The 15,170-nt window shown below is 41.5% G+C and overlaps 1 protein-coding gene across 1 annotated transcript in view; it reads left to right on the plus strand.

Annotated features, from left to right (window-relative positions):
- nt5dc1 (5'-nucleotidase domain containing 1) overlaps window positions 1-15,170 on the plus strand; it is a 51,901-nt gene that overhangs the window by 16,479 nt on the left and 20,252 nt on the right. Inside the window, exons 7-8 of the mRNA XM_076084541.1 lie at window positions 11,060-11,234; window positions 14,427-14,524. Coding sequence (XP_075940656.1) covers window positions 11,060-11,234; window positions 14,427-14,524 — 273 coding nt within the window. The remainder of the gene's footprint in view (window positions 1-11,059; window positions 11,235-14,426; window positions 14,525-15,170) is intronic.

Genomic DNA, 15,170 nt, shown 5'->3' on the forward strand with positions numbered 1-15,170 from the left:
CTGTGCTGCGAAATAACTTCAATTTTTACGTGGTCATAGTCAGGGTCATCCTGAACAGGACTAGATTGAAACCTTGGAAGGAAAACATTTATTCGTTTAATTTATGAAAGTGAGGACATATGGCACACAGATTAACAAGAACATTCAAAAAAACGTCAATTCATATCAGACAGCTTGCCGACCCCTGGACCAATCCATTAGACAAGAGTTGCCTTTGAAACTTTTTTCAGTTGATGTGAAGGTCATTCAAGTGCCACCTATGAAAAATGATTCCTCGAAGAATAGCTGGTCAATCCCATGGAGGATTTAAGTCCATGTATCATACAGGGGGCTGTCAGCAGAACTGTAATGACCACTGGTTAGGTGCCTTCAACCACCCCTCCTCTGCACTGTAATTACTGGGAGGACATTAAAGCCACATTCTCTTTTGAGAAAGAAAATCAAAACAATTCTTTGGTCCATTGGCTTTGCATATGCAGGACAACACACATTTGATGCGATGCAGGCTTGTTGCTGCTGCTGGGAATGACAGGGAGTCTTTCATACTGGACATTTATTTGAAACCACTGGATTTGGTTTTTCTTGCAGCAAAAATGAAAAGTATAAAAGCATTTTATTTGCTAATAAAATGCTTTCCATCCATCCATCCATTTTCCTCCGCTTATCCGGGGTCGGGGTCGGGTCCGCGGTGCTTTTATACTTTTCATTTATTTATTTTTTCGCTATATGCACATGTGGGATTCAGCTGTTTGTTTGACGTCAGTGAATATCTCAGCATCGGTGGACCAAGTGAGGAAAAGTCGAGCCTAATGTCCTCAGTAAACTAGAGGACACGTGCATTGGCTTTTATGGTAATCCAGCAAATCCAAAATAAAACAGCTTTAAAGTCAGCAGTTTCATTTTAAAACATGGTATTAAACTGCAAAAATACCGAAATGCTCTCATCAAATCCACCACGTCTCCGACCGCTCATTCACCTCAGTATCCACTGCTAAATTGACTGGTGAATTGGTTTAGCTCCATGTGGAGTAATTGTTGTGAGCTTCCTGCCTGATAGCACGGCTGCTGTCTGGATACAGTGAAGTCCCCTTTAACTACAGAGCTGTGGTTTGTTGTTTGATTCTCCTCCTGCACAGTAAAATCCCTTTGCAATTTTGCAACGTTCTCCCCAAAAAAACCCTGTCTTGTAGGCAAACTGCTTCTACCAACCAGCAGTGTGCATAACCTTACAGTCCATTATTTTCAACTTCATATGATAACTCTTATGATAACTTCCGGGTTGGCCTAAAAAAATCCGGCCAACCCGGAAGTTATCAACAGATTCTCCCTCTCAACTTCACAGACCTTATTTCAGGTATCTAACCGAAACCGCATTCAAAAAACCCGTTGACTTCGAGAAGAGGGAACCGAAAGTGCAAAAATGCTTTCCAGGTTTTGGGACTCATTCCTGCAACATTTTTATTTTGACGCGAGCATTTCCATGGTGATTCTGGTGTTGTCACAGTCCATGTTTATCTCAAAATGAAGCACACGGTTGTCTTAAATTAACTTGTCAAGACGGGAGCACGCACAAGTGCCACTTGTATGTTGACATAGCAACTGTATCCATGTTTTTACGGCTTCATAAAGATTTTAGTTAGACGGTGAAGTCATCCATGCCACAAGCCTTAGACCTAAAGTGGTCTGGAAAGTGGCAAGTTGAGTTAATTTGATGTCTTTGTTTGCATTTCTAATGCACTCACGCCGATGGCTTTGAAATCAGAGGAACATTTCTCTTAATGAGGAACATGTATAGAACCGATCTCCGTATGTTAAGTATTTGGCCAACTTCCAGTTGATTTTTCACATTCTCTTTCATTGCTATAGTTGTTATTTCAGTTGTTCTGACAGTGACCGAGTAAAAATGATCCAAGCTCTTTTCATCAAATCTGTTTACCAGAGAAATTCACTGAAATGCTACCTTTTTCGTTTGTATTTGTCCATCTTTTGAAATGTCTGTCTCAGAGATTTTTGCCTCTACCCCAATGCAATGAAGGTGCCTGAATTTCATCTGACAAATTAGTTGACGAAATAATCGAATTTTAAGGTCCGCCCAGGAACTCTTCTGGAGATTCCGATCACGTCACCCGATCTCACGGTCAGCTGATTAGATAATCCACAGACCTCACTGTGAACAGTTCATAGGGACTATTTCTTCAGAAGACAGTAGTTACATGGTCCCATTTAGAGTAAAATAGCAGATAAAGCAGAGTATAATTTAGGGCGTGGCTACCTTGCGATTGACAGGTCGCCACCACGGCGTTGTCTGGTCTTTGTCTTCCAACTTTAACACTTTTCACACTGTGTTTTCAGTTCATGAAAGGTTATTGGAACATTTTAGATGCCTGCTAATGTCTCAGCTTTCAAGTTGCTTCCAACCGCTTGTGTCACTTTTTGTTGCAAAAAGATAAAATGGCGAAGCCAGAAACCAAGATGGCGACGGCCAAAATACCAAACTCTAGGCTTCAAAACCATAGTCCAACAACTAATGGGTGACGTTGCGGTGAATACGTCCACTTATTTACAGACTATGGTCTCGTTCAAGGACAAGTCTCCTTCTGAAATCTTGTGTCACATCCACTTTGTCGCAACCAGCTAAATATTCAGCCACGACATTGGAAATCTTTTAATAACACTAAGCTGCGGTTTCTGTACTCCGACACAAAAAACTCAACGCCGGGACTCCTCTCTAAGACTCTCACTCAGGTTACCACTATTGTCTCCCGTTAACAAGACACCTCTGGCGAGATTTCAGAAAGAGACTTGATTACAAACAATAACAAACAGCTAAAGGTTATTTCTTTGTCGGGTCTTTTCCATAATGTTGTCAGACATTTCTAATAGAAATCTGGCAAAAACAAGCACTGTTAGTGGACATACATCGACGTTGAGGATTTGCTCCGATGGATTACATTGCCGCCCGTTTCATGGCTGCCGGTTGCAGCGTTCTTGTTGAATACTGGATCAATTGCAAAAATGATTGTCCCCATTAGTCACTTAGACACAAAAATGTGGGTTGAAAATGACCAAAGATTATCTTTAACACCTAGAGTCCTAGACAAATTAAACTAAAACTGTCTGCGTGACTAAATACTAGCAGGGGTAAGTGAGAAAATACATTTTTGTATTTATTCTTCGCACACCATCCATCTGTATGATGAATGGTGAGACATGATGGTGTTTATCCAGTTTATAATATGTGTGTTCAGGAAAGGCAACGTTTACCTTCACCCCTCCCGTCTCTGCCTTCTGTCTCCGAGGACAGGGCTACACGTAAACACCACCAATCAACAAGTGAGATTTAAATGCCAGTTGTCCCCTTGTTAGGATCACGGTCAATCTATTTCCATGTATCAAATGATCTGTTTGCTATTCAAGTCCCCTTTTGCCGTTCCCTTACAGCTTTGCTACAGATGTATTTGTTCCACAGCAAGACGTCACACACCAGGGTGGGGATGTACACTGTTATGTCTGACTCGCTAAATTACGTCATGGCAGCGCTTGCGCTTTGATCTGGCCTGGGTTTTCTCTCAGATAAGCTAAATTTCTGTTTTGCATGCAACAATAACAGTTCCAGCACTTTATTTTTTTATAGTAGCAAATAAACAAACACACTCCACACTGATGAACTACATCGACTTTGCCCTGTGTAATATGGATGTTAGTGGTGCATCACACACAAGGATAGACTGATATGCAACCGAAATAATCCTATGATTGGATGTTAGATATGTATCCGTAGATTTCAGTCTTCAGGACTGAGGAACATTATACTCACTGCACTTGGAGGAAATGTAATTTGCCTTTTTTTTGTGGTAACACAGGTATGTTGTAAGAAGAGAGAGACGTTGATCTCATGGGAGGACTGACTAAAACCTTAGCTTTTCTTCAGATAACAACATAATCTCTCTCCCTGTTGAGTATTGTCATCATCATGTCGAAGACTGAAGTGTGCAATAACACTTGGGGCCTGATGAAAGCCCCAAAGACCGTATTTAATGTGCTTCAATCCTGAGACAACAATAGTTGCAGTCAGTTTAATAAGCCAGTAACAGTTTTGTGATTGTGAAAAACACTCTCTGCTTTGACACACTGTTGGTATTTAGCCAGACTGTATCGTAGATTTTGGTAAGACACTGAGAGTTTATCTTTTTTTTTTTTCATTTCGGCTCTGCTCTCCTGCAATCCTGCCTAACCGCACAAGTTATGAAGTTAAACCGGGGTGATTCAATCTAAGTCTTCTCTAGTAAAAACATCAGATGATCACGTCACGTCAATTTCAGTCGCATTCTCCCAGTTCATCCATGTCATGATATCCAACAGAATAATAGCGACAGGATATTCACACATGGAGTGCTACATGCATATGGTCGGTGATGGGTAATCAATTTGGTACAGGAAGAAAAAAACTGTTATAAGAAAGCTGTGACGATGCCTTTTGTATCGATACAGAGTTGTTTGATTATCAAATGTACAGTTTGAACTCAGCTGGAGTTTCTTTAAGTGAACTCCACGTGCAGCATGCGAGAGCACTCCCTCCACTTCATCACATGTCCTGCCCAGTCTGCAGCGGTATGCTATGTCACACGAAGAGACACACACGGCCGCTGTGACCATGAGACGACTATATATAAACTGCACATCTGCACTGGAAATGGATGTGTTTGTTGGGGTATTTCGTGCAGGAATTCAGAAAGCCATTTCTGCAAAAAATATGTTGGGACTCACACAGCTAAAAATTAGAAACTGAGAAATAGTAAAAAAATAAATAAGGAAGGAAGGAAGATGTGGGGGACATAACTGACATAACCTGACTAAAAAGAACCAACCAGGACTGTCGAGATGCAGAAACGTTGTCTGCCAAGAGAGATGACTCCCAACATGCTGCTTTTGGCCCGGAGCTATTGTTTATGGAGATTGCACCTTGAGATGGGAGGATCATTCATCACTGAAGTGCCACAAACCCCCTATGATTAAAAGGAACCTGGTCGGACTTGCTCAGGATGTTCCACATTTTGCTTTCTATGCTTTTTTTTAATTGTTCTTCTGTGAGTCAGCACCATTCAGCCAATATAGACTTACTTAAATATACGTTAACGGGTAATTTAACTCCTTTGATTAACTTTAATTGGGCCATTTTGGAATAATTTATTTCGATGTGTTTCAGATGCTTCGGCACGTTTTTTAAGCTGCATAAGTGAATGTATAGTGTTTTGCGAGGGTTCATAATTCAAGATGTGATCCTTCCTGAGATCAGACCTTGAGGTAGGAATCTTCACAGTTTTCTTAAGATAGCTCCGGCTGAACCTAGCTCTGGTTTGGTGTAATGACAGATTGCAGTCTCCTTCACATTTGCTCCGAGGGGAGAGTGACTGTGCGACTGGCGTCAATGTCCCCCACAGTGATCTGCACACGTATGTCCAGAAACCACCGTCTCTTTGTTTCTCAGCTGGCTTTTTCCTTTATTGTCGCCTTTTTGCTGTGCTTCGGCAGCATTTCTTCACGTGGAGGGAAACCTTTGGAATTAGAAATCATTTAGACAACAAAAAAATAAATCTATAACCGCTCATAGAAATCTGCTATCGGTCTGATTGTGACTTATTTGTGTGAATGAGTAAAGGGTTTCCTGCTCTCGTGATTGCTTGAACAGTTCCTGCCTAGCACTTGTCGTGATGCAGTTACATGTACATTATGTAAATTATTGTTCCAATAGCATCAGTTATATCAGAACTTGTATTTGTTCAATGAAAGAGGAGCAGAGAATGGCACTGAGGGCTTTTCTACATGGCAAAGATGTTTTTGCTCTTCTCCCGACTGGCCTCTGCAACAGTTTGATTGACAGATGGTCCATCCAATGCCCTGCCAAATACCAACAATTCTAAATGTTATCCTTTTACTTTGTTATTGTTTTCTATAGTGGTTATTGGCATAAAAATACAAAATTAAAATGATTGACACATGATTGCGATTTATTTTATTGAAATATTTGCTTTGATTAAAAAATAAATCATCAGCAGGTTTAATGATGTATTATAGGCTGCTTAGAGCTGGTGTTAGGAAGTTAAACAGGTCAGAATTACATCTCTAATATCTATTTTATATTGCTGTGAAAACGTTATTCACGCTTCTCACCAAAAACAAAATTCTACAAGGTTACATTTGAACACATGATAGCATTATAATTTACATTCGCCCGATTTTTTTCTGAGTAGAGCTAAAACGTATACTATAATCAAATCAATGCAACCTCCGTTAAAGTTGTTGGGGCAAAAGGACGAGAAGAGAAGAGAGGAATTGGAGTTGCAACCCAGCAGGAAGCGTTTTAATGAGCACAAGGCAACATACAACAAACCCGAAGTATTAGTTCTTATAGGTTCTGGCTCTTATTGTCTAAATTCAGCCCCCTTATGTCACTTTCCACCAATCAAACCAGTCAGTTGAACCACAAACAAAGCACATCCTGCTTTCTCATTTTGGTATGTTATTTTGTCCTCGTCTGGGTCAAGATAAAGGAACAAATTGGCAGAACAACTGATACTTAAACGGGAAATGTTTACAACAACGTTAGCTGTTAGCATCCGTTATGAGCAGGACTGGGTCAGTGAGAGACCTTGTGCTGTTGGCAGAAGAAAAGCATGGGAATGAAATAAAATACACTCAGTGTCTGATCAAGTTAGTTGTTCCAAATGTTTTAATGTTGTTCCTCCACGGCTTATTTTTGACTTGCGGTTGAGAATAATTGTGAGCTCTATATCTTCTTTACTGGCCGACCCATGTGGTGTGTGTTGCTGTAACGTTACTGTCTGTGCCGCGCCTGTGTGCCGACGTAAAGCAACGGCACGTGTGTAAATGTGAAATTAAGTAGCGATCCAAACACAGCTCCCAAACAGAAAACCTACCTTTAAGATGATGTCAACATTTGTATGAATTTAGCTCTAAACATTTGATGTGGTACTTTAATATCACATTCTACCAATGTACTGTTACAGTGTACTGCATATTACACATCAACGTCATACTTTGTATATGTTAAGAACGTGCCCTTTGTCCAGGCCTTTTATTTTATTGTAATGCATTTTTGTTATAATTTTAAGATTCTCTGTCACAGACCAAAGACATAAAAGAAAAAAACCTGTGCGCACCGAGAGGCACATAATGCAGCAATTTGCGGTCGTTCTGCTAAAAACGGAAAGTCCACAGACGAAATGGCCCCGGCCACTGTTTTCAACGTGGTTCCAACAGGTGCTGGAAAACACTTGAGATTATAGCTTCCCTTCAGAAATCATCCCCATTTGCTATACATATATATATATATATATATATATATATATATATACATATATATATATATATATATATATATATATATATATATATATATATATATATATGTATATGTATATATATATACATATATATATATATATATATATATATATATATATGTATATGTATATATATATACATATATATATATATATATATATATACATATATATATATATATATATATGTATATGTATATATATATAGCCTTCATCTCCCTTGCTCATTAACTTGGTAAAGAAAACTAACGTGCCTTTTAGATTCTGTCCCCTCAGCACGTTTTTGGTGTGGCTGTTTGTGAAACGCTCCCGTGCTCACCCCTAATTTGCACTGGCAACTGTTGATTTGTGCATCCTGTCAAGGCCCCTTTGATGTGTGAGAGAGATTGAGCCACTGTCGGCTGCGGTTCTCCCTCTGACGTTGGGCAGCTCTTCAGGCGTCCGGGCCCGGTGCCTAACCACAGGCCCTGCGGGCCCTTCAGGGGCACTTCAGTCCATTCACAGCCGGAGTCTGCAGACGCACATTTTACTCAGGCAGCACCCACATGCTGCGTGTAGTGAGCTGGCACTGGTGATAGGCCAAGTAGAGTTTGAAATACGCTCTTCTCTGCGGGACTTGTAGATTGATCACATGTCTTTGCTCGGTCCCAAAATGCACCACGGTATTAGCCTGGCCTCTCTGCTGTCGACCTAATGCCAGACAGACGTCGGACGTCATTTATGCAAACAGGAAGTTGTCGTTGTGAGGTTACACTGAGGCTGTGTCAGGGGTGGAGGCACCCCAACCAAACAAACTGAAGCAGTTTTACCAAGTTTAAGGTGGATTTCAACAGAAGTCAGACGTAGTTAACGTGTTCGTGAGACTCACTATCCATACATGTTTGACATTAATGCAGGAAGTAATCGATCATAAAAGAGGCAGAGGTGCCGGTCTCTCTTGTCAACAGATCAGGGTTTAATCACATGCATCCACATAAGCAGTCGATGGATCCAGAAAATCACTTCCTGTCCTGCTGCTGTTCACTAGACTCTGCGGATCTCTCATTGAGAGTTTATACATAGATCTTTGTTACGCCTATTCCTGCCGTTTGCTATCTATATTCTAAAAAGAAGTATCCCTAATACTACGACAGTACTACTAGAGCCATTTGAGCCAGCAGTACATTGCTTTGCTGATGTACACCTGCATCAAACATCACAGCATTGCAATTCGCAGTGTATGGTTTTACTTTTAAGATGGAAGCTTTATCTGTCCTTTGTTCCTTGGTTGGGTATTTTGGCAATCATACACAAAATCCACAGCCTAGTTTGATACGGTACAACATGGGCGGACCCTTTTTCCAGGGACCTCGTTTCAGCTGTGTACTTGGGTGGTCCATTTTAAGGTCCCCGTGGAATAAAACAGCTTCTGCTCTGCATCTCTGCAGCGTGGCATCTGATCAAATGTAACACAAAAGAGGGTGGCGAGGTCAATTGTTTATTCTGTCACACACATCAGTGCAACATGGGATTTTGCTGGCAGGGGAGCTCTCTTAACCTGCATCAGCTCACCTCCCTGGCTGTGGGTAATGAGGCAGGATAGGCTTTCTACTGCCGGGTCCCAGAGGATGAAACAGCCCCACTGAGGGCCTAATGTTGATGTGGCAACCTGCTTTTTCTCTTGAACTGAAGGTATATTTGTGGATACAATGAAAAAGGAGAAAGAAAAACATTGCTGACAATTAGAACCAAATGTTTACGTAAACGTGTGAATTCTGGGCTCCTGATTGGGATCTTAGATGTTGCTTGTTTGTGTTTGTCGTCATCTTCTGGTTAGAAACCTCCACTGCCCTCTTAAAGCCTTATAGAGCATTTTCCCTCCTTCAAGCAGATCCTGTGTTCCACCACAGGAGAGCAGCATGTCCAAGCTTTTCAAACACTCACTGCAGGATTTTCATGAGCTGCTGAAACCCATCATCCACATTTTAGGCTCACGCTCAAGAACCGAGTAGTTTTGTTATTTAGCAGTTTCTGATGTCCAAAGATTTGGGGTGATTGTACTCAACTCCAGGAAGGAGGAAACATACATAAACAGCCTCTATTCAGTTTCTCTGTGCAGGGTTACTTCACGATCAAGAGGTGACTACGAAGACCGAAAGCTTAGTAAGCAGAGGTGCCATAATATACAACCCCTCTAATGGACAATGCAGACAGAACTGTATTTGAAAAGGCTCAACCTCTCCCCCCCAAGACCCACAGTGTCTCGGTTCAAGTTCAAGTTTCCCCACATGAAGTCAGGGCCCAGTGGTTCATCTCCTTTCTTCAAAGCAAACTTTTATCCTCTAAAGGTCCCGTTAGGAATCTATAGGTGTTCAGAACCCACATCCTATTCCAGTGCTTCCTAAACATTGTCACATCTAGGACTCCTAAACTGACACGAATTAAACCAAGGACACCCATTTTATTTTGGTGACCCAATGACCTTTTTTGCCTTGCGACACCTTCAGAAAACTTTGTTTTTTTACAATCGACTCTCAGAACACTGTAGTAATACTATCGGTGTGTTGTTCTATTGGGTAAAAACATCAAAGCTTCAGATCTGTATACTTGATTTGCCACAAAAATGTGACTCCATGGAGCTTTTCGATGTTCACACTGATAAGAAAACATCAGAGCTGTGTCATGTGTCAGGCAAAAAAAACATAACTAGAAGACTTAGGGCCACAGAGTCTATCTGACTCTGAGAGGCCGGCGCTCTCTGCCAGGGTAAACACCTAAGCTCATGAATACACACCACTCATCCACAACCTGCCCCGTGTTCCTAAGCCCTCTTTTCTCCTGCTTGTGAAAGAAGCAACGCCGCTTCTCACTCATTGGTCCCCCTCTTCAGCTCGAGAGCAAATAGCATGTACAGTTCGCCCCGTTTCTCTGTTTCGATAAGGTTGGATTTCAAATGTTCTTTACGTCATGAGATCGTGCCATTTAAAGGTAACCGCATAGCAGAGGAAAGGGTGGTGTTTTTCTATGTAACTTATCAGGATCACAAAAAACAGTCTCATTTCCTGTAATTACAAACCCCCAAGAAGTTCCCTCCCAATACCAAGAACAATTGCACATTTCTTAAACCTAGTCTTCACACATGAACGTACCATTATATGTTGCAAATCAGCATCATATCCCTATTGCTTACAGGTTATGTTTTATTCACGGGTTTTTACTTTATATTCATGAGGCTTTGCTGAGAACATTCGGTGAAGAGATATATTCTGCGATGGACTGGGATTGTGTAACACAGATCAGAGCGCTGCCATATTTAGCTCTGTACAGTATGCTGACAGGATGTACTGAAGGGCAGCTGGGGGAAAGCCCATTGACGACCCCAAGCTACCCCAAGCTACCCTTTATCTCCGTGAAAATGAATGTGGAAAATTCAGCAGAATTCACCCTCGGCTTGATCTGTAAACATTTAGTTTGTATTTATAAGAAATGGAAGCATGTGTCCTTTGGTGTCTGTCTCCTAAAAAGTTGTATTGGATTCTGTGAAGAGGCTAATCCATTCTGATTTATTTCACCCATTTGAAAACTCATCTTAAGGTCCTAAATGTGCACGTCTCTCTCTCTATATATATGTATCTTAATGCTTTACAAAGCTTGGTGTAGCTTCATTTCTTTCTTATCTATCTGACTTTTCTGACTGTGACTGTGTCTGTGTACAGAGGACGCAGGGACCTACTTCCCCAGTGTGAAGAGGGACCCGGGCCGGTACCTGCAGCCCTGCTCTGACTCTGTCAAGGCCTGGCTGCGCAGCATGAAGACCGCCGGGAAGGTCCTCCTCCTCATCACCAGCTCCCACAGTGACTACTGCAGGCTTATCTGCGAACACATCCTGGGGTAAGACTTCCCACACCTGGGAGCCGCAGACTGGCCCCCTCTGTACCATAACTGCCCCCGCAGGATTTATAACCTGGAAAAGTCATCCAGGTCATCGCACACATATGCAACACTCGCATATCTCCCAGCAGTCTTCAGCAGCCCCCTCTGAACATTGAGCTATTCCTGTGCTTCTTACCTTTTGTTCTTTTTACTTTCCAGATGTGAAAAATGTGTTCGCATTCCTCATCTACAAGAATTGTTTATCACTCAATTGTTAATTCTTAAGAGAAAAAAGTCTGTCTGTTTGTTGCTCCGTTTGCATTGAACTGAAAATCAAAAAACGAGCACGCACTTAGTGATACGATCACTCTGCCAAATTATTATTATTTCATTTTTTCATTTCTTCAAGCTAGCTTGCTTGAAAGCCGGGAAGGAAATAAATACCTGCAAAAGCTTGATACATATTTAAATTGGATTTTTGATAATTGCAAAAGAATATGCTCTGTGGCAAACAAACGATTCTGATACTTGCAGGTTTGGCAAGAAAATCTTCAGAAATGAACAAAACTTTTATGATTTGAAGCATAAATACAAGTTTAAATACAAAGTAAAAAGCTAAAGTTAGGCAATAAACAAACAAAACCACCACTAAGCTAAAGGCTGATGATGTTTAGTAGTCTCATTTAGCCACTTTTTTTACGACGCGTAAAAGCTTCAAAATTGACAAGAGGGCTATTTACTGCTAAATATAGTCGTACAAAAAGTGCTAATCTCTTAAGCTAAGTCAACTTTTAAGTTTGTACGCTTTAAAGTTCTGTAAAAAGTTACTTGAAATTTAAAGGGTACAACCAACAACAATTGGTACTCTCAATTTGATAGTCAAAAAAACCTAATTTCCTTATTTAGCAAGGCTTATGATCACTGGACTCCGTATGCTCACAGTTAGCTATTTCTTACACCCAACACTTTATAATTATAGGTGTGCGGCAAAAGGGATTCTTGTTCCAGCAAGCTGTTTGTAGTTTAACACTGGCTTGGTGCTTCACTGGCCTCCCTCTGTGTGCAGTGCACACTGTGTGCGGTTTTAGGCATATTTTCGTAGCCTAAGCCCTGTTATACACTCGATCTAGCAGCAAGAGAGCCTCGAAACAAACACAATGTCCACGTTATTGCTGTGCTTTAAACAAACACTAGCTCCTCCCTTGTTCTTTGTAAGGTGTTATCTTACACTCGCCTGCTCGGCCGAGGCAAAAAACAGGTTTGAGGTGAAGCCGTTTTGCTTTTGCTCTGGAGGTTTGTCTCACCTCCCCTCCTCCTCCTCCTCACACTCTTCCACCCCCCTCTCCCCATTTCCTGTGAGGCAGCAAGCAAGCAGCCTGGTCACTCCTGTTGTTCCTCACCCCTTTCCCTTGCTCCCCCCCCCGCCCCCCTCCTCCCCTTCTGTGTCTTTGACCTCCAGCACCGCGGCATGTGTCCATGTGTCGCCCTCCCAAGGAGAGCGCCAGCTGTGAATGAGCGTGTGTGCTCGAAATCATGTTCAGGTCATCGCTTTACAAGGTCAGGGGGATGCAGATTTATGTCGCGATTTGCCGGAGGAGGAAGTCGGGCCGCCCCTTCATCTTGCCAGAGGTTGTTGGTGGTGGAGAAGTGTGCTTTGTTCGCGCGTTCGCTCGGCCTGCACAGCTTGTGTTTGTCGCCCCTAAATCAGAAGAACTCTTAAAATTCGGGGCAAGTAAAGGACCAAAAACGTTTCTCCCTCTCTTGGTTTCTCGTTCACTTCACCGTGTTGAGAGAGTGTTAGCGTCACTACACAGTACCTCCTTTTTCTAGAGAAAAACCGCCACTGGTCTCCGGCCGCTGCAGTGTGGTGAGCCGGCTGAATGCCAGTGACAGTGGGCTGTCAGAAGTAGCACAGCAAGGCCAGAGCTGTCTGACAGGAGGTCGGTACCCATCGAGCTGGCCAGAGATGCTGCTGCTTGGCATTTATTGCAGGATTGCTGCACACTTTATTGATTTGTCAGCTGTTGTTTAAGTCGTCTGAAGTGTTGAACTTGTTTTCTGGCTTTAGTAAAATGACAACAGTCCAGACAGAGCCACGTGTCTTCTTCTCCCACTGTGTGAAATTAGCGTCAGCATGAACGCATTTACAATCTGATGAAGTACGATTGCAGACTCAAACACATTAGGGACGGGATTCTGTACTATCATGATACTTGGGTGCAGATAGGGGTGTGTATGAATATCGATCCACTTTTATTGTTCTTATTGTTATTGTTCATCAATATTAAAACATTATTTAAATTTGACCATAAAGTGTGCTTCATTCAAAAAATACATCAGGCTTGATACCATGTAGCTTCTCTTTTTAAAGAAGAATTAGAAAATATAATTGACATGAAACCAATAAATCGTTGTTGTTTTTTTCACTGGTTAAAATACGTTTTAGTCTATTGTATAATGATGTCACAGATATTGTAATTTGTTTATACATATATATATATATAGATCCAATCTCCTTTCAAGAGGAGCACAAAACTAATAACTCAAATTCAGCTGCTCAATACATAACTCTATTAACAACATTTGACAATTGTAATAATTATTGCTCTTTGTTTAAATACAAGCCAAGGTCGAAGACAAGAGAAAAGTAATGTAGCATAAAAGTCATAATATATAAACAAACTGTAATATTAGTTTATATAAGCTATACTGAGAAAGTATGGCAAGCTGTTTTATCATATATATATATATATATATATATATATATGTGTGTGATTAAAACCACTCCCCACACAGTATGCACATACATACTGTCATGCATCAAACTGATTGGTTTACATGTTTTCAAGTTCCCACTAAGAAGTACTTCCTGTTACATTTCTCTATAGGGATTCTCTTTACATATACATGTACTGCACATACACATACAGTACTGTAGGTGTCCTTGGAGACACCGTCCAGCTCCCAACATGCGCACTATCACTTCATGACTGTGTGTTTACTTTATCGAGTATTCCTCCCAGCAGCACTGTGAGTGTACGCTGTTTATTGTTCCACGTTTTCCATCATCTGTACAGACTGTTTAGCTTCACCCGAGCTATTTGCGCTCGTGTAACTCAAGTGTATTTGGATGCCGTCCAGGAATTGTCCTTCACACGGCGGCCAGGCGCCTTTTCACGGAGGTTAATGTTGTTTCTCTGGCGGTTGCAGGAAGGATTACGAAGAGCTATTTGACGTCATCATCACGAACGCCTTGAAGCCCGGTTTCTTCTCCTTGGTGCCCCAGCAGAGGCCCTTCAGGACCCTTGGTGAGTGCTGGCCTGCTGCTCTCATGTCCCGCTGCACTTTATCAGCTTTTGGTAAATCATTTAGTCTCTGGAATTTTAACAAATAGTGTAGAAACAAAACAACCCATCACAAGTTCTCAGAGCCCAAGCAGACATCTTCAATTCACTGTTTTTGTCCAACCAGCAGTCCAAAACCCAAAGACATTCAGTTTACAATGATATTAGAAAGAGAGAAACAGCAGATCTTGGTGCATTTGCTCTATAAATGGCTTAAACCATTAATCCATTATCCAAATCCAGTCAAACAGTTAGTGTCAGCATAGTCTGACTCACTGGATGTAGACTGTGCGTGTAAGTCGGACATTGGCCGTGTATTTCTCGCGGCATTCTCCCCCCCCCCCCCCACAAATCTGGTTTACAGCACATTGTTTATATTTATGGAATTTTTTCAATCTTATATTTTGGAACTTTTAGTTTCCTTTAGTAAACAGTGTGACAGTTAGCATCTTCCAGAAAATGTCTTAGCTCCAGTACAGATATGGAGTCAGGACAAAGTTAGCCTAGCTTAGCATAAAGCCTGGAAGCAGTAGGAAACAGCTAGCCTGGCTCTGTCCCAACTAACGAAACGACACCTATCAGCACCCCTAAAACTCACTGACCCACATGC

Source organism: Anarhichas minor, unplaced genomic scaffold (assembly GCF_050575085.1).
Source record: "Anarhichas minor isolate MPS153535 unplaced genomic scaffold, ASM5057508v1 ptg000136l, whole genome shotgun sequence".
NCBI lineage: Eukaryota > Metazoa > Chordata > Actinopteri > Perciformes > Anarhichadidae > Anarhichas > Anarhichas minor.